General features: G+C 60.8%; 1 protein-coding gene across 6 annotated transcripts in view; it reads left to right on the top strand.

Annotated features, from left to right (window-relative positions):
- The window catches only part of SHANK2 (SH3 and multiple ankyrin repeat domains 2), a 554,755-nt gene that overhangs the window by 524,400 nt on the left and 4,873 nt on the right, over positions 1-25,482 (top strand). For all 6 annotated transcript variants that reach the window (XM_069565267.1, XM_069565270.1, XM_069565265.1 and 3 more), the window contains 5 exons: positions 4,824-4,959; positions 5,545-5,625; positions 12,496-12,626; positions 14,196-14,307; positions 16,490-18,893. In XM_069565267.1, coding sequence (XP_069421368.1) covers positions 4,824-4,959; positions 5,545-5,625; positions 12,496-12,626; positions 14,196-14,307; positions 16,490-18,893 — 2,864 coding nt within the window. The remainder of the gene's footprint in view (positions 1-4,823; positions 4,960-5,544; positions 5,626-12,495; positions 12,627-14,195; positions 14,308-16,489; positions 18,894-25,482) is intronic.

Here is a 25,482-nt window from a genome sequence, read left to right as displayed (position 1 = left end):
ATTTCCCTAATGACATATGATTGGAGAAGGAAATGGCAGCCCACTCCAGTGTTCTTGCCTGGAGAATCCCATGGACTGAGGAGCCTGGCAGGCTGCAGTCCGTGGGGTCACAAGGAGTCGGACACGACTGAGTGACAGGCGGTGACATGATATTGACCATCTGTGTATCTTCTGTGGAGAGGTGTCCGGATATTTTGCCTGGTTTTTATTTGGGTTCTCTAAGAGTTCCCTGTGTATTTGGATGCTGGTCCTTTATCTGACGTGTGTTTTGCAAAAATTCCCTCCCCGTTGGTGGTTTGCCTTCCTCTCTTCCCAGTGTGTTTTGCAGTTTTTCATTTTAATGAGATCTTGTTTATCAATTCTTCCTTTCACGGATAGCGCTTTCAGTGTCTTATCTAAGAAGTCGTTGCTAAGTTCAAGGTCACCTAGATTTTCTTTTACATTATTTTCCAGAAGTTTTATGATTTTTGTGTTTTACGTTTAGGTCTGTGACACTTTTGAGGTTAATTTTTGTGGAAGGTGTAAGGTAAGGTCTGTGTCTAGATTTTTTTTTTTCTTTTTTTGCATGTGGGTGTCCCATTGTTCCAGCACCATTGTTGAAAAGACGATCTTTTGTCCACTGAATTGCCTTTGCGCCTTTGTCAAAGATCAGTTACTGTATTTGTGTGGGTCTATTTCTGGGCTCTCTATTCTATTCCACGGATCTATTTGTCTGTTCTTTGACCAGTACTTGATTGGTGAAGTTTTATAGTGAAACTTGAAGTCAAGCAATGTCAGGCACCTGACTTTGTGCTTCTTCAGTACTGCATTAGCTATTTTGGGTCTTTTGCCTTTTCATGTAAAGTTTAGGATCAGTTTGTCAGGATTCACAAAGTAACTGGCTAGGATAGAAGTCAGGTCTTTGGCCGGGGGGTGGGGGTACCCTTAAATATGAGTTTCCTGTCAAGGAGCACCAGACGTTGGTGAAATGTGAAAGACAAAGCCCAAAAGAAATATATTGTGAAGCGAAGAGAAAGAGGAAACAGATTCTGCAAGGAGAATAAGATCATGAAAAGACATTCTTAATATGATCAGTGGGATGAAAGATATTGCATCTTTTAAGAACAAAATGCTCTTTTATAAAGTAACAGAGAACAAAAGAGCTCTTGAAATTAAAAAATATTATAGCAGATATGAACATTTTGATAGATTGAAAAATAAACTGAAAAAGAACCTTCCAGAAAGAGAAAGACGTGGAAAGCTGGAAAGATAATTTAGAAGGTCCAGTGTGTGCTAAATAAAGGTACCTCAAAGAGAAAATGAAAGACATGTTCGGGAAATAATTGAGGGAAACGTTCTAGAATGGAGGGGTGCGAGTTCCTGATGGAAAGGGATTTGTGAGTACCCAGTATGAGGGATGAAAACAGACTCCCACCAAGGCACATCAGTAAAGTCCAGAAAGCCTGGACCAAGAAAATATCTCCCAGGGTTCTCTATCTGGGTGTGGGGGACAGTCTTTTTAAACGTTTTTGTCTGTTTCATCAGTTTGAGGAAAGGGTATTAAAGTTTCCCACTATGTTTGAAGAGCTGCCTGTTTCTTTAATTCTGTCAAATTGGGCTTCGTTATGCTGAGCAGAGAGGGCAATGGCACCCCACTCCAGTACTCTTGCCTGGGAAATCCCATGGACAGAGGAGCCTGGTAGGCTGCGGTCCATGGGGTCGCTAGGAGTCGGACATGACTGAGCAACTTCACTTTCACTTTTCACTTTCATGCATTGGAGAAGGCAATGGCAGCCCGCTCCAGTGTTCTTGCCTGGAGAATCCCAGGGACGGGGGAGCCTGGTGGGCTGCCGTCTATGGGGTCGCACAGAGTCGGACATGACTGACGTGACTTAGCAGCAGCAGCAGCAGCAGCATACTGAGGCTCTGTTACTAGGTGCGTAAACGTTTATGCCTGTCATGTCCTCCTTGTGAATGACCCCTTGTATCATTAGGAACTGTCCGTCTTTATTTCTGGAAATGCTTTTTTCTTTAAGTGTTTTTTTTTTTTTTCCCAGCTTTGTTGATATATAAATTACATACCATAAAATTTCGACCTCTTGAATTACACAGTCCAGTGGATTTTAGCATATTCAGAGTTGTGCAGCCATCATCGCCAGCCTAATTTGGGAACGCTGTGTCACTCCAAAGAGGACTCTCTTGCCCACCGAGGGGCGCATTCCTCCAGCCCATCTGGCTGCTGTGAAAAGTGCGGTTATGAACTTCCGTGTACAGGTACTTGTGATTGTGTTTTCAGCTCTCTTGGGCATATACAAGGCCTGGAGTTTCTGGATCGTATCATAAGCTCTATGTTTAACTTTTTGAGGAGTTGCCAAAACACTGTTCAAAGTGGATGAAGTCTACTTTGTGAGATAGTAACATAGCCACTCCATCTATGGGAATTTTTTTCCATTTATTTCCCTTCAATCTGTGTTGAGTGTGCCGACAGCATATCTGGGCCCTTCTTTTTCATGGTGTGTGTGTGTGTTTTTTTTTTAAACAATGTCTGCTTTTTACCTGGAGTCTCATCACGTTAGTTTCTGACGCTGTTCTGCATAGGCATCCCGGCTTGCCTTCTGCTTCCCTTCAGCTCTCCTCTCTTCTCCCTTTCCCGCTTTATTTTGGATTATTTGACTACTTTTAAAGCTCCGTTTTATCTGCTTTTAGCTCTCTCTTTCCACTGTCTTAAGTGGTGGCTCCAGGATGGCAGTGTGCATCCTTAACTGTTTCCATCCGCTCAGAGTTCATGGTGCACACTTCACATAAAGCATAAAAACTTGACAACCTTCTAGATGTATCTGCCTCGGGCCCGCTGCAGCTGTCCCACGTACATTTACCCACATTAGAAACCCCACAGGACAGTTATCATTTCTGCCTCAAACAGTCGTATCTGTTTAATCAGGGTAGAATCATCTTTCCTGTTTTGCCCGGCATTTATCATTTCTGGCATCTTCATGCCTTCTGAAGACTCATCGTCCTTTTCCTCCAGCTTAGAGAACTTCCCCTACCTTGTTTGCAGTGCAAGCCTGCTGGCAACAACTTCTCTGGCAATAACTTACCATTTATTTACAACGGTCTTTATTTTGGCCCCGTTCTTTGTATTTTCAAGTGGTTACAGAATTCTAGGTTGACAGTTCTTTTTTTACAGGTTTAAAATGTTGTTCCAGGCTCTTCTTGTCTCTATAGTTTCCGATGTGAGTTCCACACAGTTCCTGTGTAAGCAATGTGCCCTCCTCTGCCTGCTTTAATAAGATTTCGTGTTATCTTTAGCTTTCAGCGGATTGACTGTAATGTGCCTAGGCCTGACTTTTCTTTATATTTATCCTTTTGGGGAATCACTGGGCTTCTTGAATCTGTATTAATGTCCTTCACCCAGTTGGGGAACTTTTAAGCCATCGTTTTTTCCCTTTCTCCCTCTCCTAGGACTTGTGACTTCTCCCCTTCTGGGCCTCTGATTCTCATCATCTTAGGCTTGCTGACGTTGTCCCACAAGTCCTTAACACTGTGTTCACTTTTGAAAATCTCCTCTCTCTTCATATGGGATAAGTTCTATTTCTGTCTTGAAGTTCACTCTTTTCTCTGTCATATCCATCCTGCTATTCAGCCCATCCAGTGTGTTTCTGCAGATTCCGTGGTGGCTCAGACGGTAAAGACACCTAGGGTGCCTGTTGCATCTGCAGAGACGCACCGCGCTGGTGAACCTGTGGCTCCGCTGCACTGACCGCGTTTAAGGAATCCACAGCAGGCCGAGAAGTGGAGCAGAACGGGGTCAGGCAGTCGCAGGGGGTGCGGGGTATTGGGTGCTTCTTATTCCTCGATCACCTGGGCAGTGCTCAGAGTGGTCACAGGCTTCACCCTCCATGCCCAGTGCTCACACCAGGAGCTGTGGAGGAGGGGGTGTCAGGGGACAGAGCCCACCTGGGTGGCGTGTCGGTGCTGGGGGTGTGAGGGAGGGGGCCGGGCTGGAGCCATGGAGCCCTGGCAATCAGGGGAGGTAGCTCAGGGGCAGCTCAGCCCCCCGCTGAGGCGGGCCAGCCTTCCTCTCGGTGGTGGGCTCGGGAGAGGTGGAGGGCGGGGGGCTCGGGAGAAGTGGAAGGCGGTGGGCTTGGGAGAGGTGGAGGGCGGGGGGCTCAGGCCTTACCGGCCCACCGGACGTTGCTGGGGTCCTGTGTGCCTTCGTGCCACGAACGCTATCCCAGTAGGGACAGATGGGGGTCAGAGGGCACGAACAGGCTGTGACGGCACCAGGAGCTCCCGGCTGAGGGGGCTCTGATGGACCGTGCGTCGGCCGAGGTGGTCCTGGTGACCCTCGGGTCAGGGTCCCAGGAGCGGCTGTCCCTCCGAGTAACAGGGTGAGCCATCAGCCTTAGTGCCTCCCCAGCCAAGCTTCCTGTCTTTTCTGGCCTCTGGACCAGAGAGGAGGAAGGAGGGAATGGGAGTGTCCGGGCGAGGGACGAGGCAGCCAAGTGTCGCGTTCCCTTCTAACCATGCAGTTGGAAGGCCTGCCACGCAGGGAGCCTGTGCTGGCCTTCAGCGCAAAGCGGGCCGCCCAGCAGCTGCTCCTGGGGCTGCCCGGGTGGACGCCTGCAAGGCTCAGGCCACCCAGGAGGTAGTCCTGTCCCCCAGCAGCTGCGGGGACATTCACTCCCGGGAAGCAGCCCTGGCCGGCGCCCGGCTGGAGGCCCGGCCTCGGCCTCCTGGTTTCTCCAAGGACCTCCCTTGCTCCCACGGGGCCCACCCGCGTGCGGCCCCTCCACCGGGTGCCGTGCCCCCCTGCGCTCACCGCCCGCCTCCTCCCCCCGCAGGTGAACAACGAGAACGTCGTCAAGGTCGGCCACCGGCAGGTCGTGACCATGATCCGCCAGGGAGGGAACCACCTGGTCCTCAAGGTGGTCACGGTGACCAGGAGTCTGGACCCAGATGACACTGCCCGGAAGAAAGGTGCCCGCCCCCGCTCCTGCCCCCAGCCTGCCCAAGGGACACGGGGAGTGGGGCGGGGGGCCGTCTCCCTGCCTCCTGCCTCATGGGCCCCATTGCTCGCCCTCCGCGGGGCTCCCAGTCCCCCACTGAGAGCAGGAAACCAGTAGGAAAGGCACTTAGGAGGTCAGGGCCGCCCCGGCCTCAGGCCTGGCTGTGCTCAGCAGACAGACGGGGGCCTGGGGCTCCTGCTCCAGACACTTGCATCGGCCACTGCAGCAGCTCACAGCCTGGGCCCGGGGAAGGCAGAGGTCCGAGGGCCCACCCCGCCTCCCCAAGAGCAGTCACAGCTGGGGGACATCGGGCCTGAGTGAGACCTACAGAGGGCGGCCAGGAGCAGGCCAGACGCACCCCCTTAGGAGGCTGGAGGTGCGTGTGAGAACTTCCAGCACTTTCTGTGACTACCGCTGGCTCCTCGCCCCGAGGCGAGGCCCGTCTGAGCTGTCCCAGCAGGTCAGGGCCCTCCTGACCCTTCAGGAAGGGCGAGCGAGGGCAGCATCCCGGGGCCAGGCTCTCACCTCCATCTCTCCCGCCCGCCCCCACCCCCAGCTCCTCCGCCTCCAAAGCGAGCTCCGACCACGGCCCTCACCCTGCGCTCCAAGTCCATGACCTCGGAGCTGGAGGAGCTTGGTAAGTGCCGGCTCCCACCTACCCTGGCCCAGCGCCCAGCGTGCCCACGGGCTGGCCTCGCAGAGCCCCAGCCTGTGCATGGTCCCCCCGCTTGCCCGCTTGCCCCTCTCCCGGCCCCAGCGCCCGGGAGGATGTCAGGAAGCCTCCCTGAGTGCGGTCTCCCGCGCTGGCCCCCTTCGTCCTTCCTGGGCTCGGGGGAGCTTCGCCCTTGGGCCTCCTCTCTCTTGGTTCGTCTAACATTGTTTTGTTTTGAATTTTTGGGCCTCTCACTAGTGGATAAAGGTAAGCAGACCTCTGCGGTCTAGGGTGCCCGCGAGATCTTTCCTCTCACGAGTGGCTCGATCCAGAAGGCCGTGGCCCCAGGGGCGGGTGCAGACAGCAGTGGGCTGGCGAGCTGCAGGCCAGGGGACAGGGCTTGCTGGGGCCTTCTCAAGAGGACCAGAAGGGACAGAGGGCTGTGTCTGCTGGGCCCCAGGGCATGGCCTGGGAACAGCACACAGAGCCACATGGGCCCTGGGCCTAGTGGCTGCGTGGCTCATGACGAGGGTGGCACCCGGTGCTGGCGAGCTGCCGTCCTGGAGGGTCAGGTATCCCCCCAGGTCAGGGACCATGGCTCATGGACACATCCCCGAGGAGGCTGCTCTAACCACACAGGAGCAGCCAGGGGCTGAAGGCTCACTTGGCTGAGAGGGCTTGGCAGGCAGGGAAGAAGGGTAGCATCTGTGACTTGGCACAGGGCAGGTTCCAGGAGCACTAAACCAGCCCTGAGCCCGGGAGCCCGCCCCTGCAGGCCCAACCCGTCCATGGGGCAAGGTCTGAGCACCCTCGCTGGTCTGGGAGTCTCTGGGGGCTCCGACCGGACCCCAGCCTTAAGGGGGAGACCCTTGGGCCCTTTCATCCAGAAGAAGGACACAGCGGCCTCTCCCTCTTTTCGGCTCCTCTGTCAGGGCCTCCGGAGGCCCAGGCCGGCCCCCATGAGCACCCCTTGCCCATCGCCGCATCCTGGGGCTAGACCTGCAGCTGGGTTGAAGGCCTAGGTGTTCTACAAACCAGCAGCCCTGCTGTGGGGCCTCCCAGCCCCGCCAGAGCCCCCTTCCTCCAGCCCCTTCTGGACCACACTTTGTCTGTCCAAACAAGACTCCCCAGAAACTACCCCCTGCACCCCAGGCCTGGCCCACCCCCGCTAGAGGGACAGCAGTGTCACTGTCCACGTGAGCTTCCCTAAAGCCGGGTGGCGTTCGCCACGAGGGCTCCCCCAGGAGGACCCACAGGCAGGTCACCTCTCGGGGGGCTCCAGCTGCGTCAGCCCAGGGCTGAGGGTCCTTCCTGAGAGCTGTCAGCATCTGACACCCCCTGCGGCAGGGTGGGCAGGAGCTGTGAGAGGAGACCCCCTTGACCTCTGCAGACAGGGCAGGCCCCCAGGTCCCAGGAGAGTCGACCACGCCCCCTCACCCGCCTGCATCTGCCTCGGACCACAGGCCCCCGTGGTGGGGTGGGCGGTCGTCAGGCCCTCAGCGAGGGAGCCCGACCTGGGCCCCGGGAATCGCTGCCCCCACCCCCGTCACCCTGGGACTCACACTCCCCTTTCTGTTTGCAAGCCTCCGTCCGGAAGAAGAAGGGTAAGGGGCGAGCCCCACCACCACCCCGTGGCCCTCACTCGATGTCCAGAGTGTGTCGAGACCTGTACTGCCTGTACTGTCTTCTCCCTGCTCGGGGTCCTCCGGGGGAGGCCCAGTCCGGGACGCGTCCCATCTCAGTGTGACGTCTGCCCCGCCTCTCCCCGTCTGTGGTCGCCCAGCGTGTCTGCGTCTCCCCGAGTCATGTCCATGTCATCAACGTGTCCCCCGTCGTCCAGCGGGGCCTGCCTGGGTCGGGACTGGGAGGCCTTCCTGCGGGCTGGTGGTCCAGGTGCGGGCTAGCAGGGTCCCTGGCAAGTGGACCGCTGACTGCCCTTTGCCGTGCGCAGGGACCGCTGCCCCTTAACGCCCAGAAAACGCCTGCTTTCCAGGGAGCTCACTCTCCACGGGCAGGAAGGCTACCCTGGAACTGGAGGGGAGGGGCACTGCCAGGCCACACCGATCCCTGCCCCCGGCTGGCAGTGATGCAAAAGACCCAGCCTCTGCTCTGTGAGCAGCCCCTCCTGCCCTCAGCAGCCAGGCCCCCGTGGACGTGCCCCTCGCCATCAGTCCCCATGGGCGGGGTGTTTCTCACCTGGTCGCTGGAGACTTGCCAGTGCAAAGGAAGGAAGGGACCCTCTCGCAGGCCCGGACACGGCCACCAAGACACGACACCAAGACGGTGGGGGTGGGGGGTGGTCCTTGGAGTCCGGAGGGACCGCATCTGGGGTCTCGGGTCCAGGAGCACCAGGATGCACCTCTCTCACCCACAGTCTCCCAAGGCAGGCAGACCCCAACAGCCTCTCTCTGCAGCAGTCCTGGGCCTCCACCCACCCCCCACCCCCTGCTCGGAGACTCCCAGTGGGCTTTCCAGGCTCGATCACCCTCTTGACAGTGGGGCAGATGCTCAGGGCACAGGAAGTTCCCTGGGCTCACCTTACCCTCTGAACCCGCTTTGGTCCAAGGCCAAGGCCAGCTAGCATGAACCGCTGTTTCTGCCCACTGCGCCTTCCAGAAGAGGCCCTGCACATGGGCTGTGGGAGCCCCGTGGCCATCATCGGGCTGGCAGGGAAGGCTGCTGCCAGGAGGAGCAGCTCAGACTCGGGCTGGCCCAGACTGGGGGGCTCGTGAGGCCTGGCCCCACCCACCCCAGGGCCTCCAGTGGCCAAACACCCTGGACTGCAACAAGAGGACAAGTATAGACACGTGGCCGGAGTGGCCCGCCTGGGCCGGGGCAGAGTCACACAGAGGCAGGCAGGACTCCTGGAGAGGGGCCCACCTTCCTTTGCACAGTGGAGAAAGTTGAAAGTGAATTTGAATTTGATCTTGATGCCCCACTTAGTCACCGAGGAAATCTCCTGAGGACCTGCTCCGTCCCCAGAGGTTGTCTGCGTGGCCGCTGGGGGGGAGCCAGGACCACCGGGAGGACCACACTGGGCCGGGGCAGCTCCAAGCAGAATCCGGGCCAGAGGGGAGGGACCAGCTTCACTGCTGCCTCTGGGCCTGCGGGGGCCAGGGTGCCCCGCCCCACCCCCAGCACTCCCGCACGGCCTCCCATGGGAAGATTAAAGAGATGGGCGGCTGGCCGGCAGCTGCCGCTTCCCCAGGAGCGGCTGGTCTGTGCCATCTGGCGCTGTCAGCGCTTAGCTTCCTCGGGAACCGTGTTGTGGAGGAGACCCTGTGGGTGCCCTCTCACCCGAGACATAGAGAGGCTGGCAGCCCCCAGAGGGCCAGCAGGAGCCCCTGTTCAAGGTCACAAGGAGGGACAGGCTTCCGGGACGTCCCCAAGAGTAGGATGCATTTCGTGAAGCGACCGCCCGGATCGCCGTAGGACCTGAGAGTCTGAATCTCAGCCATGCCAGGCGTTTCCGGAGCAGTGGGGGTCGCTCTCCCGATGGTTCTGAGGAGTGGGGGTGCTGGATCCAGCCCGGAACGTGGCCCTGGACAGATGGGGGTCCAAGGATGGGGGTGGTCTGCGGAGGGTGGGCACCGCGTTTCCCCCGGGGGAGACTCGGCCTCCAGTGCATGGTGTCAGCCTGGCCTCGGCATCCCCTCCTTGCCCCAACTTGGCGGAGGGGGGTCATTCCATTCCTCGATTCGACGCCTCCCTCCTGCAGACCACACCAGTGACGTCTGCTGAATGACCTGGGGCTTCCCCAGCAGGAGAGCTCGGGCACATGGGCGACTCGGCCTGCGCAAGGGGCAGTGCTCGTGCCTGGGGGAGGAGTACCCCACTCATGCTCTGGTCCCCAAGAGAGACGGGGCTGCCTGCGGCCTGTCCCCCCATGCTTGACATCCAGCCCCCACCCAGGAAGTGTGCAGCCTGTGGACGGTGGGCACCACGCCATATGTTTGCTTAGAAAATTAAAATACAGGGTCACTTCCGGGCTGTTTCCATCAGCTCATTCCTAGGTTGTTTCTGAAGACTTGACATTTTTCCAGCCTTGTCGTCAGGGTGGCCTTCAGCCTCGGAGTGCTTCACTGTAAGGCCTCAGGGCTGGACTCACTAATCTCAGCACCGACAGAGACCCAATCCCAGGCTTGTGCAAACAAAGCAGGATAATCCTCGTGAGCCTAGAAGCAGGAACAAAAACCCGGTCTCGCAGCGTTCCTGAAAAGCCTCCGTGTGCCAGTGAAGAAGCCCTGCGCCGCGGGGGCCGCGCCGGCTTGAGGCGAGGCCTGCCCTCTGCATCTGAACTGAAGAAACCGCACTAACCCACCCCCACTGAGGAACAATGACAGCCCCCAACACAACCCCCGCAGAACAAGATGCTCTCGTGTGTCCCGGCTCCAAAGAATGCGTAGGGCACATGGAGGCCAGAGGGCGAAGGTTTACACAAAGGCCGGGACTGTCCACTTCAGGGATACACCTCCAAACACACCCCCAAACCACCCATCCGGAGGTGGTGTGGTGAGCACGACTCTGGCTTCTCAGTCAGTCTGATCAGGCAGGCAGTTCCGATGGCAAGCCCGGATTTCCTCTCTCGGCCAGGGCTTGGCGAGCTCCCCCCACCCCCCCCCCCGCCCCGGTCCTGGAGTTCCAGCAGCACGAAAGGCATCCGCTCCTCAGCCATTCAGTCTGCAGGATCGGGACGGTCCGGGCCTTGTTAAGATGAGAAGCGGCATGAAGGCGCCCCGAAGTCCCACCAGGGTCGCCTTTGCCTCCCCCGCTCACACCCACCGTTGAGGGCTTTTGGGAGTGCCTGCCACACGCCTGGGACCCCAAGACCACAGCGTCCTCCAGCTTGGTCCAGGCCTGTGAGGATCCTGGCTCGTGTGCCAGCCTGCTCAGTGGGTTGGACCGGCCCTGTGAGCTGGGCAAACCTCAGACATGGATTTGCGGGGTCCCGCTAGGGACAGGAGGTCTCAAAGACCCAGCTGTGTAACTCTGACTATGTCAGGAGCTCCATCCTGCTCTGGAGCCCCTATGGAAGGCCCTGCAGGCTGCAGCCACTCAGCCTTGCCCTAATGGGGGCATCCCCTCCCCTGGGGGAAGGGCAGCGTGCCTGAGCTGCATGGGCTGACGCTGAGGCGGGGCCCAAGGAGATGGCCAAACCCGTGGACAGATGTGCCCGCGCGGGAGCCAGCCCTGACCCCCGCCATCCCGGAGAAAGAGCTGCACCCCAGCAGAAACAAGGCCGGCAGCTAGTGTGAGGGACCTGGATTCTGGGGATGGGCCGGGGGGACCTGCGGTCATCACAGGCCTGCCAAGGGGGTCCCCCGAGGACCCCACGTCCCACAGCCAGAGGGGCAGGTGGTGGGGGAGTGCAGCGCAGCAACAGTGGGAGCCCCACCCGGAGAGAACCCTGGCCCAGGCCCGAGGGCGCCGGCTTCGCGGAGGAGGTGCACTGCTGGGACAGGGGTGGGCGCAGGGCCTCACGAGGCAAGAGGGTCCCCGGCCCCAGGAACGCGGGCGGGCAAGAGTGCGGTGACTGCGGCTGGGGGTTCCCCACCGGACACGGGTGCTTCCGACCGATTCCCAAAGGACGGCGGACACTTACTGTGTCCCACACAGCCATGGGGGAAAGGCTGGGAGAGCTGCGGGTCCCAGGGCAAGCAGGATCGGTGGGGCCCCCATGCTGCCGCCGCCTGAACCCCTCTGCCTTTGTGGGCCAGGTGCACTGGCACCTTGGGGCCCTGGCCCTGGTCCAGGACGCGGCCCTGAGAAGCCAGCATCCTGCCTGTTGGCGGAGGCCTGGCCCCCGCGGGCCCCTCTTATTGGGGTCTGGGGCAACTCTTCCAGGGGCCGAGCTCCTCCTGGACGGCCTCTGCTAAAGGCAGGTGCAGCAGCAGCTTAGACCGGGCACCAGGGTGCCAGTCCTGTGACTCTCAATGCTGCCCTCGCAGCTTGGAGTCTGCCAAGACCCCAGAAGCCTGGGCCTTTCTGATGGCACGAGCTTCGTGGGGCATCACAGGACCCCAGAAGGGGCTGGGGTTCAGCTCAGAGAAGACCTCAGGCCATAGACAGAACGCTCTGGGGCTGCGAGGAGAGTGCGGTGCCTCACAGGGTCCCACCAGGCCCTCCTCACACTGGCTTCCCACTCCCCAGGGGCGCCTCCAGTCTCAGCAAACCAGGGTCCCCTTCCAGACGCTGGTGCCTGAGTGCAGTTGCCAGGTCTCCCCCCCCCAAAAAAAGTTAAAATTTACATTTTCAAATAATTTCTTAAGCTGTAAGCATCACTAATAACTGATCTTCAACTTGCTTATTCACAAGCCACTGAGAAGGTCCACCTTCTGGGGGGAGGGGGACCCCACACACACTCAACAAAGCTCAGACTTCCACTGGCTCCTGAGTTGGGGAGCTATCTTCGCTCCCCAGCCCCACCCCTGCCTACACCCACACTGCCCAGTTGCCTCCATCCTTGGGTGCTGGGTCCTGAGACCCTAGCAACTGCATTTAGAGAGTAGCCGCACCTCTGAGCTCTTAGAAATTCACAACGTTGACCTAGCTCCCACCTCCCGAATGAACAGCGCGAGTGTGAACAAAGCAATATTTTCAAGTCCCAGGGCCTTGAGGGCTGCGTTGCTGTTGGGAGGGGCTCCTCTCCCTCCTGTCCACATGCGGGGCGGGGTGCCGGGTTCTGTCGGTGTCCATGCTTGTGGCTGAGGCATGCGTGCTCCATACCACTTGCACGAGAAAAGCTTTCTTCAAATGCAAAAGGCACGTGGGCACTTTGCTAACAGCCCCCTGCCCCATTGTGTTTTGGGGCCTCAGTCACTGATGCCCATCCTGACGGTCCCGTCCCTGTTGCAGATAAACCCGAGGAGATCGTCCCAGCCTCCAAGCCATCCCGGGCGGCCGAGAGCGTGGCGCTGGAGTCCAGGGTAGCCACCATCAAGCAGCGGCCGACCAGTCGGTGCTTCCCCTCCGTCTCGGACATGAACGTGAGTGGCCGGGCCGGGGAGGGGCCGCAGCTGGGTGCGGGCAGACCGCGCGGTGCCGGGTCACCTGCCCCGGCCTCCACACCCGGAGCCCTGATCTGAGCGCACCAGGCGGGCACCCCAGTCCAGGGCAGACCGGCCGCAGAGGACTGCACTCTCCATGGACCTGCTCCCTTGGCACTGAGGGTCCTCCCACGGGACACCTGGAGCAAAGCAAGCCTCCAGGTGGAAGAAGCCCAACCGCACCCTCGTGGCAAGCTGAGTCCTAGCACACATGGGGGACCCTGCCTCTCCGAGGTCTCAGGCCCCCACGGGTCCCAGGGCCCGAGTCCTGCCTGGGCTGCGGCAGAGACCACAGGCCACCAGCTGAGCCCAGCAGGCTGCTCCTCTCAGGCCCCAGACACCACCCTCTGCACCCCTAGCTTCGAGCCTGTGGCCAGAGCTGGGCACTGTCCGTGACACGTCAGTGTTTTCTCTGACTCCGCTTCAGACTGACTCACTCTGTTCAACCTTGCCTTTTCTTAATAATGCCGAACCGGCACACCTCAGATGGCAGAGAGTCTGCCTGTGATGCTGGAGACCTGGGTTCGATCCCTGGGTTGGGAAAATTCCCTGGAGGAGGGCATGGCAACCCACTCCAGTATTCTTGCCTGGAGAATCCCATGGACAGCGGAGCCTGGCGGGCTACAGTCCACGGGGTCGCAGACAGTCGGACACGACTGAGCGACTAACACTTGCGCTTTCTGTCACCTTTCTTAATAACACCCACGAGCGTTGTTAATTTGGCGTGCTGGTTTTCTGTGATACACGTTACCGGTGACAGGGTGCTCACGCTGCCCCCCGTCTCAGGCACTCCGGGGGCAACTACCCTTCACGGTAGCCCCACACCCGCCCTGTCCCAGAGACTCCAAGCCCGGCACCCAGCAACAGAGAAGGGCTGGCAGGGCGGAGGCCCAGAGCCCGGTGAGGCAGGGTCTCAGAGGAGCAGACCCCTTAAAGCTCGCGCCCAGGTGTGCTTTGGGCTCTAATCCATCTGTGCCCTGAGTCGCCCTCCAATGCCTCCAGGTGGGGGCTGGCCAGCAACCTCGGCTTTGCAGTCCAGAAGTGGCAGGCGGGGTGGGGGCTGGCCAGGGGATCTGCTCCCAGCACAAAGGAAGGGCATGCCGGGCTCCTCCCGGGCCGGGGGAGAAGGCCTCCATGGGTCCCACACGCTCGCTGGCTCTGCACTGCGCTCAGCAGGCCCTCCACTGCGGCTGCTGCCGTCTGCTGCCCTCGGAGGCGGACGTGGCCGGGGTCCGATGCCCACCGCTCAGCACTGGATGCTCTTTCCTGCAGGACACGCGTCTTGGCCCTGCTCTTGCTCAGTCGACGTCAGGCAGACCTTGGCTCCACCGGGCAGGGCCCACCAGGGTTCTGAGGGCAAGGGGGGCCCCCTTCTGGGTCCTGGATGCGTGGGTGCTCCCAGGACAGCTGGGGGAGGCCAGGTGGCAGGGCCCCAAGGCCAGCGCTCCGTGTCTGCCAGCCACGGACTGGGCTGGTCAGCCACGCCTCACTCGGCTTTCTGGTTTGCAGTCCGTGTACGAACGCCAGGGCATCGCCGTGATGACGCCCACCGTCCCCGGGAGCCCGAAGGGCCCGTTCCTGGGCCTCCCTCGAGGTACGATGCGGAGGCAGAAGTCAATAGGTAAGCAGCAAGGCCACGCCCACAGAGGTGGCCCTGGGCCCTCAGCGGGGCACTCGGCGACCCCACGCCTGCCCACTGGAGGGCAGGCCCCGAGTCTCACCCCGGAAGCCCCTGACCCTCTGAAACTTCCCTACCCTCTGGAGTCCAAATCCAAGATGACTTGCGACCTCACAAGCCAAGTGTCCATGATGATAGCAGCAGGGGAGGGTCCACAGTCCAGACGGGGCATGGCGGTAGGCAGGCGAGGTTCCGGGATCCCCTCACCCCTATCCCACGTGGTGAGTGACCAGCAGGGTGGACCCACACCCCCGCGAACGGCCACGGCCGCGTTCTGGGGTTCACTCAATGGACACACTGCTTGGGGTGGCCGGGCCGGTTTCTCGCTCCCTGGGGGAGAGTACTGCGGGGGGAGGGGACTGATGCCATCTCGTTGACATCACATGCTTCCTACCGACTCAGTTCCGAGGGAGGTCAACTCAACCCCCTAAACCCAGCCCCTGTGTGTGACAGTCCAGCTGTGCCTCTGCCGTGTGAATTCCCAGAGGCCCTCCAGCCACCTGCGGACATGGGGCGTGTCCAGCACTGGGGGCTGCAGCCAGCGGCGCCATGGCTAGTTTGAGGGGGGCCGCAGCAGGCAGGACCTGAGTGATGAGGGACGGCGGAGGTGGCGTCTGCGGGTCCTCAGAGCGCCCCCGCCCTGAGGAGCTTGGGGCCCCGCAGGGCGGCGCGCACGCCACCTCCTGCCCTGGCTCTCTAACTGGTCAATAACAATCGATTTCCTCCTGTCAGACAGCAGAATCTTTCTATCAGGTGAGTGAGCCTTACAGTTTGGAGTCTGTAGCGTGAATGTAACGGTTCCCTCCATAAGGCGTATTCGTAAATCACTCCTTGGGAGGCAGACGGGGCGACGGGCCGCGTCCCTGCCTGCCAGGATGCCCTCCCAAGAGCCGTGTGAGATTTGGAATGCCCTTATTGAGCAGAAGTTTCCTTTGGGATGAGCTGCCCGAGTCTGTCCTGGGGGCTTCTTGAAGTTCTCCATCCCATTACCGCTTTGAAAATCCTGCATGGCCCCCCATCAGGACCCGCGCACCCGTCTCTCCATGTCTGTGTTCCGCTTCCCGAGTCCAGAGTGCATCCTGGTGATGCTTTTTATATACTGAACTGTCAGAAAGAACGTGAGATCCCGCCTAAAGGGCGCACTGGAGCTCTGGGCCCCAACATGTCTGTCCCCCCCATGGGTCCCCAGGACCCTCTCACCCAGCCGCACAGGCTTCATTCAGCCCAGTCGTGAGTGGGGACCTCATGACGGACCCCGAGTCATGCAGTCGGACCGTGATGAGTGGGGACCATGGTGAACCGCCAGGCCCATCAGCCCAGCCCAGAGGGTCTCAGGACCCAGAGGGGCTGCGTTCGCTCGGGATGCTACTCCTGGGTCCTGGTTACAGGCTCATGGCTGACCAGCCATCCTCCTCGGGGCCCAGGAGCTCCAGGACCCTTGGGGGTGCTCAGATAAGTCAGGCAACAAAACGGGCCCCTGTCGAGCGGACGAAGCCACCCCAGGGACCACGGCCCCTTCCGCCTCCCTCAGCCAGTGAAGCAGCTGGTGTGCCCTTTGCTCTCGCTTCCAATGGGCAGCTTCACAGCCTTGGTCCCAGACCCCAGAGCACCTCCCCGGGCACCCTGGCCAGGTCTGAGGAATAGAAGCCCCCTGATCCCAGCTGCCCCGTCCCACCGCCCCCCACCATACACACACACACACACACATACCTGCAGTCCCAAGGAGTGGGACACCCTCACCGCCCCGGATCACACCGCTGCCCTGCAGCCCCCATGCCCACATCCTCGTCCCCCAGGTCCGTGGACAGGAGGGCTGAGGCATTCCTCCTGGCCTCCAGCCGCTACTCCCAAGTTGCGGACGGCCCCGGGGAGGCAGACAGAACACCCCGCAGACAGGAGTCAACAGCACGCACTCTGGGCCTCCCGGTGCCTGTCCTGTGTCTGGCTCGGAATGGGCCACGTGACCTCTCGACATTGTGGCTTGTGTGCTGTGTCCCATGAACAAGTGTACATCGTGATTCCTTGTGAGTTTGGAGGAGACTTAGCGTGTCACACCGCCCTCCGAGCACCGCGGGGCGGGCTGTCCTCGCCGTGATGTAAATCTAAGCCTGTCTTCTGCTTGTAGGGATAACGGAGGAGGAGCGGCAGTTTCTGGCCCCGCCGATGCTCAAGTTCACCAGAAGCCTGTCCATGCCGGACACCTCCGAGGACATCCCGCCCCCGCCACAGTCGGTGCCCCCGTCTCCACCACCCCCCTCCCCCACCGCCTACAACTGCCCCAAGTCCCCGACTCCGCGAGTCTACGGGACGATCAAGCCCGCGTTCAGCCAGAACCCCGCCGCCAAGGTGTCCCCGGCTGCCCGCTCCGACACGGTGGCCACCATGGTGCGGGAGAAGGGGCTGTACCACAGGCGGGAGGTCGACCGCTACTCCCTGGACTCCGAGGACCTCTACAGTCGCGGCGCCGGCCCCCAGGCCAACTTCCGCGGCAAGAGGGGCCAGATGCCCGAAAACCCCTACTCCGAGGTGGGGAAGATCGCCAGCAAGGCCGTGTACGTGCCAGCCAAGCCCGCCCGGCGGAAGGGCATGCTGGTGAAGCAGTCCAACGTGGAGGACAGCCCCGAGAAGACGTGCTCCATCCCCATCCCCACCATCATCGTCAAGGAGCCCTCCACCAGCAGCAGCGGCAAGAGCAGCCAGGGCAGCAGCGTGGAGGCCGACCCGCAGGCCTCGGAGCAGCCCGGCCAGCTGCGGCCGGACGACAGCCTGGCCGCCAGCAGCCCCTTCGCCGCCGCCATCGCCGGGGCCGTCCGTGACCGTGAGAAGCGGCTGGAGGCCCGGAGGAACTCCCCGGCCTTCCTGTCCACGGACCTGGGGGACGAGGACGTGGGCCTCGGGCCGCCCGCCCCCCGGGCGCGCACCTCCAAGTTCCCCGAGGAGGGCGGCTTCGGCGAGGAGGACGGCACGGAGCCGCTGTCGTCACCGGCACCCCGGGAGCCTGAGAACCACTTTGTGGGTGTGGGCGAGGCCGGAGCTCAGGGTGAGGCTGGCAGGCTGCCGAACGCTCCGGGCCAAGCCAAGGCGCCAGAGGGCAGCCCCGCGGCGCCCCCCCGGAGCGGCAACGTCACCGGCCCCGAGAACTACGTGCATCCACTCACCGGGCGGCTGCTGGACCCCAGCTCGCCGCTGGCCCTGGCGCTGTCGGCGAGGGACCGGGCCCTGAAGGAGTCCCAGCAGGGCCCCAAAGGGGAGGCCCCCAAGGCCGACCTCAACAAGCCTCTCTACATCGACACCAAAATGCGGCCCAGTGGGGAAGCGGGCTTCCCTCCGGTTGGCAGGCAGAGCGGGCGGGGGCCCCTGCGGCGGCAGGAGACGGAGAACAAGTACGAGGCCGACCCAGGCAAGGAGCGCAGGGACGACAAGAAGGGCGTGCTCGTCAGCATCGTGGACGCGTCCCAGCAGAAGTCAGCCGGGCTGCTGATGGTCCACACGGTGGACGCGGCCAGGCCGGAGGACTTCTTGCAGGAAGAGGACGAGAAAGCCGACCTGGAAACGCAGCCCGACCATCCGCCATCCGAGGCGCCCGAAGGCGCCCCCGAAACTGAAGGTGCTTTCCCGACCCCCGCAGGCCCCGAGCCCGCGGCCGCCCCCGCCATCGCGCCCGGCAGGACCATCGTGGCGGCGGGCTCCATGGAGGAGGCGGTGATCCTGCCGTTTCGCATCCCTCCCCCGCCTCTGGCGTCCGTGGACCTGGACGAGGATTTTATTTTCACAGAGCCATTGCCTCCTCCCCTGGAATTTGCCAATAGTTTTGATATCCCCGATGACCGGGTTGCTTCTGTCCCCGCTCTCTCAGACCTGGTCAAGCAGAAAAAAAATGACACTTCCCAGTCCCCTTCCTTGAACTCCAGCCAGCCAACCAATTCCGCAGACAGTAAGAAGCCGGCTGGTCTCTCAAACTGTCTGCCCGCCTCATTCCTGCCGCCCCCCGAAAGCTTTGACGCCGTCACGGACTCTGGGATCGAGGAGGTGGACAGCCGAAGCAGCAGCGACCACCACCTCGAGACGACCAGCACCATCTCCACGGTGTCCAGCATCTCCACCCTGTCCTCCGAGGGCGGGGAGAATGCAGACACCTGCACAGTCTATGCAGACGGGCAAGCCTTTATGGTTGACAAACCCCCAGTACCTCCCAAGCCAAAAATGAAACCCATAGTCCACAAAGGCAACGCCCTCTACCACGACGCGCTGCTGGAAGAGGACGTGGACAGCTTCGTGATCCCCCCACCCGCACCCCCGCCGCCACCTGGCGGGGCCCAGCCCGGCCCTACGAAGGTCATCCAGCCAAGGACCTCCAGGCTGTGGGGGGACGTCTCGGAGGTCAAAAGCCCGATTCTCTCAGGCCCAAAGGCGAACGTGATTAGTGAGTTAAACTCAATCCTGCAGCAAATGAACCGAGAGAAATCCGCAAAGCCAGGGGAAGGACTGGAACCGACGCCGGGAACCAAGCCCGCCGGCCTCGCCCCCAGGTAAGTGCCCGCGACGGGCGTTCCTCATCCAGCGCTGACCAGGAAGCGCCCCCGGGAGCAGCGGCACTCCCGAAGCAGACGCGTCGGCCTTTCTCCCAGCCTGGACTCAGTGCCGTGGCCCCCACACGCAGAGACGGGCCATGAGACCCGGCCCCGCGAGCCGTCCCCGCCGTGGCTTCCAGGGAGGAGCCTTGCTCTCTCCTCCCACATCCTCCAGATCCGCCAGAACCCGAAGGGCCATCCTGGAACCCCCCCAGGAGGTTTCAGGGGAGGGGGCGCGCCATCCAGGGGGCACGTGGGCGGCCAGTGGGCAGCGTGCGATCGAGGGTGTGTCGGGGGCTCTGCTCCCCGCCCCCCTGGTCTGAGGCTGGGGAGGAGCCGGTTCTGGACCCGCTGCCCTGAGTGAAGACCCCAGAGTCCACCCTGAGCAGAGCACGTGTCATGGCAGAGCGTGCAGTCGTGCCCACGTGGGTGCCCACAGTGTCGGGCAGAGCGTGAGGTCTTGCCTCCTTGGAACGGGGCACGCACACGGGGAGCTGGTCCCAGACCCAAGCCTCGGGGCTCTGCCAGGCCCCAACTCGAGCCCGCGCTGCCCGCCCTCATTCTCTGTGCTCTATTTCCCTCGCCTAAAACACACCACTTCCCGGGTCCCCCAGGCGGCGTTCTTTCCTCCTGCTGGCCTTTATTCCAGGGTTTCACTGTTGCAACTAACAAGGTCGCTCTTTGCATGCTTGCTGGGCAAGGCGTTTGACTCCAACACCCAAGTCCATCCATCAGCAATCCCACAGGAGAGTGGGGTCCCCAGAGCTGTGACTTCCCAGCTCTCTTTCGATGTGGGTCAAACAGGTCACGGGGCTGGTTCACGGTCCTCGGAGTGCTGACAAGCTGGCATCCACAGAGAGAAGCATGCCGACAAGCACCGTTTTCAAGGGGGCCCTCGTTAAACTATGGCATTCAGAGTCCTCACAGGGTCCCCACTTCTGGGAGACGCGTGGACACACACACGTCTTGAGAGGCACACACTCGAGTCTTACACACTTGAGAGGCACCAGGAAATGTCGTGGAACAGCACCGCCTTTAGTTGCTAGGTTATGTGAAAATACAACAATCAAGATGCTTTAGCTCTCACATTTGATAAAACCCTTGGATGTGGTGAATAATGTTTCTAACAGCTGCTGGGGAGCAGGTGGTAGTGATGCTTATTTCTCGGAAGGGACGATGGAGACTCCGAGAGGCGGGCAGCCTGTCCACGGGCACAGGCAGTGGTGGGCAGAGCTGGGCTTCTGACCGGTGCTTCCGTCGCAGTGACATCTGCGGTACGGAAGATGTAGAAGGCATCTTCTCTAGGCAGCGTGGGGAGGCAGCGTGCTCTGCAGGGCACTGCCCCCGGAGGCCAGGGCCTCTCTCAGCGGCGTCCAGACTGCTGGCCTCCCCCGCCCCTCCTGGCTGGGTGAGCTGCTCGGGGCTCATGGCAGAGGGGTCTCAGCGGCAGGCATCCCTGGGTGGGAGGGGCCTCAAAGCAGAGGTCAGCTAGTAGAGTCCTGATGGACGTGAAGGGTTCAGGCCCTGCCTGTGATCAACCCCACAGTCTTTTCTACTATTTATAACCCAGTGCCCACATGGCATGAGTAGTCACTGACATCTACGCACTCCCAGATGCAGGACAGAGGCGGGGCCCGAACACCTTCCCGGGGTGCAGACAGGAGAACCGGGGTCAGAGAGCGGAGCGCTTGGCCATGAGCCCTCAGCTGGAAGGCACAGGAGCAGACCTTCAGCCCGGGGAGCTGCCTCAGGGTTCCACTTCTCTGTTCTCCTGGAGCTGTGGATGAGCCTGGAAGGAGGGTCACCCAGCTTAACGCCCGCAGGGCCAAGCTCACCAGAGCAGGGCTCTCCTGAGGCCTCTGGAGCCCCTTGAGTCCAGCTGATGCCTGGAGGTCTTCTGTGCATATCTGATGACTGAGAACCTGCAGGGCAGTCCCCAGGTGTCTCCGCACACTGCCCCCCTCTCCCGGGGCAGTAGCCCCTTCCTCCCTGCTCACTGCCAAGGGCGCACTGAGTGGGACCAAGAAACTGAGAGGCCTGGGCTTCAGCCAGCCAGGCACCAAAGCCCAGGACCTTCCCAGCCAGGGTGCATCTGCCTGGACGTCTCATCCCTACTTTTAAGTGCATATAAAAATTAAGAGCTGTGCACGACCGTGGCCAAAATGAGGCACCAAATTAGATGAAGGGAATTCCTAGTGAGGGAAAAGAAATGAGTTTTGCTAGGGAAAACTGAAAACCCGCCACACTCTTTGAAACAAACGATGGATGAGCAGAGGTGCACACGCGTTTCCATAGAAACGGTCTGACCGCCCCAGAGCGTCTGTCCGCTGCGAGGGTGGAGACCAGGGGCGGACTTGCCCTACTTTGGCCCGTGGTTCCTCCTTCGCTCCGCAGTCCAGGCCCAGGTCGGGAAGAAGACTCTGAGCACCCAGGCCCTCGCTCACTGGGGTCCAAGACAAACCTGAGCCCTGAGTGAGTCTCTGCGGCTCCCCAGAAATCAGGGACGACGTGGGTTCTGCCACCATCTGGATTGCAGACACGCTGGCAGGATGATGACCAGGAGGACCGCCCCGCTGCCCTTGTACTCCCGTGCGGCTGCTGCTTCTCCCCAGGCCTCGTCTGGAAGCACCCCCTCGCCCTGGGGGGAGGCAGACAGGGCTCCCCTGGCCACCAGGCTGAGTTCCCCAGGAAGGATCTCGTCTCTGGACCAAGCATCCACCAAGATCGAAGCAGAGCTCTGCTCAGGCCAGTGCCGCCTCTGGGGGAGTCAGCCGCCCTCCGGCTCAGTGCCGGCCCACACCCCCTTCTGAGCAGCGCCAAGCTCAGGGCGGCCGGAGAGGCGCCGACATCCTGAGGACGACCTCCCAGCCTGGGCGGCCTGTTCTCGGAGCCCTTTGGTACTCCAGACACATAGGCACATGCCCCTCACTTCAGAGCGCAGGATGAGCTCCTCCAAGTCACAGAGCTGAGAAGCCAGAGGGACACTCACCTTTGGCCTCAGAGCCACAGCCCAGCCCCGTGACCTCCCGAGGGGCTCTCTGCAGGTCCACAGTCAAGGCGGCCTGGGTCCTCAGGAGCTGATCACCCTGTGTGTGCCAAGCACCGTGCTAGGCCTCAGGACTCCTCGCTGAACAAGGAAACAGCCAAAGTCTCTGCCCCTTTGAAGAGCTACATTCTCAAGGGGGAGCAGACATGAAATGATAAGACAAACCCAAAGCGCACGGCACTAACCACAAAGGGACGAAGATGTCCTGACGGGTCACGACCACAGGCAGGGTAGAGGTGACTATCCTCAAGGAAGTGGCATCTGAACCACCTAAGATACAGCTGGGCAAAAAACCCGGGAGCAGAGCCTCCAGGCGCTGGGGCCAGGATGCCGGAAGGCATCCTCCACCTGGGTGCAAGGGAGGGGCTGCGTGGAGGGTCTCGGAGCATCTTGCGTGCCGAGGGGAAGGGCTGTGTCTGAGTGGTGGCAGCCCTCGAGGACTTAAGCAAAGGCTTGGCACGACCTGGCTTTGTTTCGTGAAGCTGACCCAGCAGCTGTTTGGTCAGTGGGTCATGATGATGCAGGTAAACCCAGGAGCAGACCATGGGCAGATGGGAGTTTGACACACGCACTTTGACCTAAAACACAGGGGCTTGAGCCAGGAGACCATCATGTTTTTAAAGCAAGACAGCTCTGCTTGGTCCGCACTCCCGTGGGAGCAGAAGGTCAACAGGGGTTTGGGTTTCGTTCTCTGGCCGTTGGGAGGAGGATCAGAGCCGTGAGTGGATGCTTGCAGGGGGCCCCACTGGCTTCCATCCGGGGGTGTGGCATTGGTCCACCCTCCAGGAGCCCCTCTGGATCCCCTCACTCTTCTGGGTCCTCTGGAGGAACCTGGGACGGGCCTTCACCTCCTGGAGGCGCCGATGGAGCTCCAAGTCCCCCAGGGGAGGTGGGGTTCAGGCTGCCTGTTGGGGCAGCACTGCCCAGTTCCCAGGGGGTGCCCACCCTGAGCACCCACACCCACTGCCTGGCCCGGCTGGCCTCTCCAGCTCCTCACTGGGCTCTCAGCAGTATCATCCTGAGAGCCTCTTGGTTTCAAAATATATCAATTTGAGTTGTTAAAAAATTATCTCCACCCAGCTGGTCCCAGAGCACAGACTTCGGAACTGACTCGATAATGGAAGCCGCTTAGTGGCACTTTCATCACCTCGGCGCCGTCACGGAGGTTTTATCATTTCACGGCAGCAATTGAAATGTTAAGGGCGCGTCAGTGACTGAAGTTGTGGGTAATTAGGTGAACGCGCGCTGCCGCATTTCCTCGCACACGGTACACAGAGGCTGTTCTGGTCCGGCTGCAGCATCTTATCCTTCAAGTGCCATCCACAATCCAGCCTGAATGCCAGGACCCCTCAGACAACGTGTGTCAGGGGGTGGCCGCTGCCCCCCGCAGACTGGCCGCCTTCTCGACCTGCTCAGGTGTGTCGGAGGGGCTGCTAAACCCGAGGCAGCCTCGTGGCCCCCACGTCCGGCTCCGCCTGCTGGCCTGGCCAAGTCGCGTGACTTCCTGACCTGCACCGCCAGCTGCCCACATCCATGCACCGCTCAAGTTCACAGTTTTCAGGTGGACCCCCATGCGGGCCAGGCCCAGGACGCAGACCCGCTGGGGCCCTCGTGGCCACCTTCCCAGTCTTTTTAGCACCCAACCTTTAGAAATGTTAATAAAGACAGAACTTAGACCAGTTTGGAAATAAGCGCCGTTTTACACGCACGAGACAGGGATTCATCCCACAAACTCGAGAGTAACCACACAGGACGCAGGGGGCCGGCGGGGCATGCTCGGGGGAGGCTGTGTGGAGAGGGCTTAGAACTCCGAGACCGCCTCGCTGGGCAGCCTCCGGCCCGCAGCCAGCCACTGTCCAGGGGCCGAACCACATCTGTAAACACGATGAAAAGGCCCCTGAGCACTGGCTTCCCCTTCCCCAGACAATTTGTGCTGACTGATAAAATAACAGCGCATCTCTGAGTGTGTCATTAACTCCTGATTTCTGTTTTAATTCTCATGTTTCCATATGGATTGGATTGAAGAGGCAGGATAGAGAGTAATAATCCAAGAGAGGGCGTGTGTGCGCGAGCGTGTGTGTCTCTGTTTCTAAATCGGGGCAACAGATTCTTGTGTGTTCCACCCGGGAAGCCAGTGGTTGCTTAGCAACGAAACAGTCTCCGCAACCAGGAGATCCAGTGAATAATACCCGTCTGATTAACTGAGAGTAAATCAAGCCACTGAGGAGGAGGGCAGGATGGACCAGCCCCAGGCAACCTGCACGCAGTGCCTCAAACGCTCTGGTTCCTCTTTTCCGTAGCGACATCCCACGGGGCTGTGGGCAGGCCGCAAGCACAGAGCCAGGTCTGACGCCCCCTTTATTAGCTGCTAGCCTCTCAACCCTCAGTGGGACTTGACGCAAAGCACGGCCTCCCTGAGCAGGCGTGCGGATCACTGCCTCCTAGGCTGAGGAAGACAGAGGGCAGCCGGGAACCCAGGTCTGGGCACCAGCAGGGAGCCAGCTCCCCGGCCAGCATGGGGAGGCCGATGTCCCCTTCTCAGCACCCTCCTGGTCTCACTCTGTGCTCACACCCCCGGCCACACAGGGCAGACGTGTGAGCTTCCCCGCTGAACACGCAGAGTCAGGCCGTTCTGAGGTTCTCCTCCGGGCAGCTGTGTGCATTGCCCACCCCACTCTGCAGCTAGAGGGCCTAGCGTCCAGGCCTCCGCTTTCATCTCATCCATCGAGAGAAGCTGCTTTTTTTTTTTTTAATTGTCATTAATTTTGCAGTGTTGTCTCAACCCATTCCCTCTTGTTGTTTCCGTCTGCTCCCGTGATGGGTGGTAACAGAAGAGGGTCGTGCTGAACAGACGTAAGTGCCGCGTGCAGAGCCCCCTTCTCTCTGGTCTGCTGTCCTGTCCCCCAGCCTCACTACCCACTTGTGGGTCTGCTTCTGACGACGCACACGGCTGCCTGCAGAGCCCTCTTTCTAAAGAGCATCCCAGCTACCTGGGAATAGCTGGGCTGTTCCCAAGGGAGGGTGGTGCTCACGCCCACCCTCTGGCTCAGAGAGACCCAGGGGTAAGTGCGGCCTGGGCCTAAAGAGCTGCTCTCACTGGGGGATCAATGTGCCTCCTGGAGAAGGCAATGGCAGCCCACTCCAGTGTTCTTGCCTGGAGAATCCCAGGGTCGGGGGAGCCCGGTGGGCTGCCGTCTATGGGGTCGCACAGATTTAGACATGAATGAAGCGACTTAGCAGCAGCAGCAGCGCTTCACAAAGCAGCGAGCAAGGCCGCCTCCCGACAGGACGGCCCTGGCAGGTGGGCCCAGGCAGGGCCGCAGGCGCAGGAGGCGGCGTGCTCCTGTGAGATGCTCACCCACTGCACAGAAGGCCCTCTGTCCCTGGAAGGTCCCTCTGGGGGAGGCTGCTCCACCTCCGCTCGGACGCCCCTCCAGTGTCAGGGTAGTTCCAGTGAGCCTTCCCCCGGCAGAGGGGAGACAGGCCCCCTCAGTGGGGACT

Source organism: Ovis canadensis, chromosome 21 (assembly GCF_042477335.2).
Source record: "Ovis canadensis isolate MfBH-ARS-UI-01 breed Bighorn chromosome 21, ARS-UI_OviCan_v2, whole genome shotgun sequence".
Classification (NCBI taxonomy): domain Eukaryota; kingdom Metazoa; phylum Chordata; class Mammalia; order Artiodactyla; family Bovidae; genus Ovis; species Ovis canadensis.
This window is presented reverse-complemented; position numbering and strand designations above follow the sequence as displayed.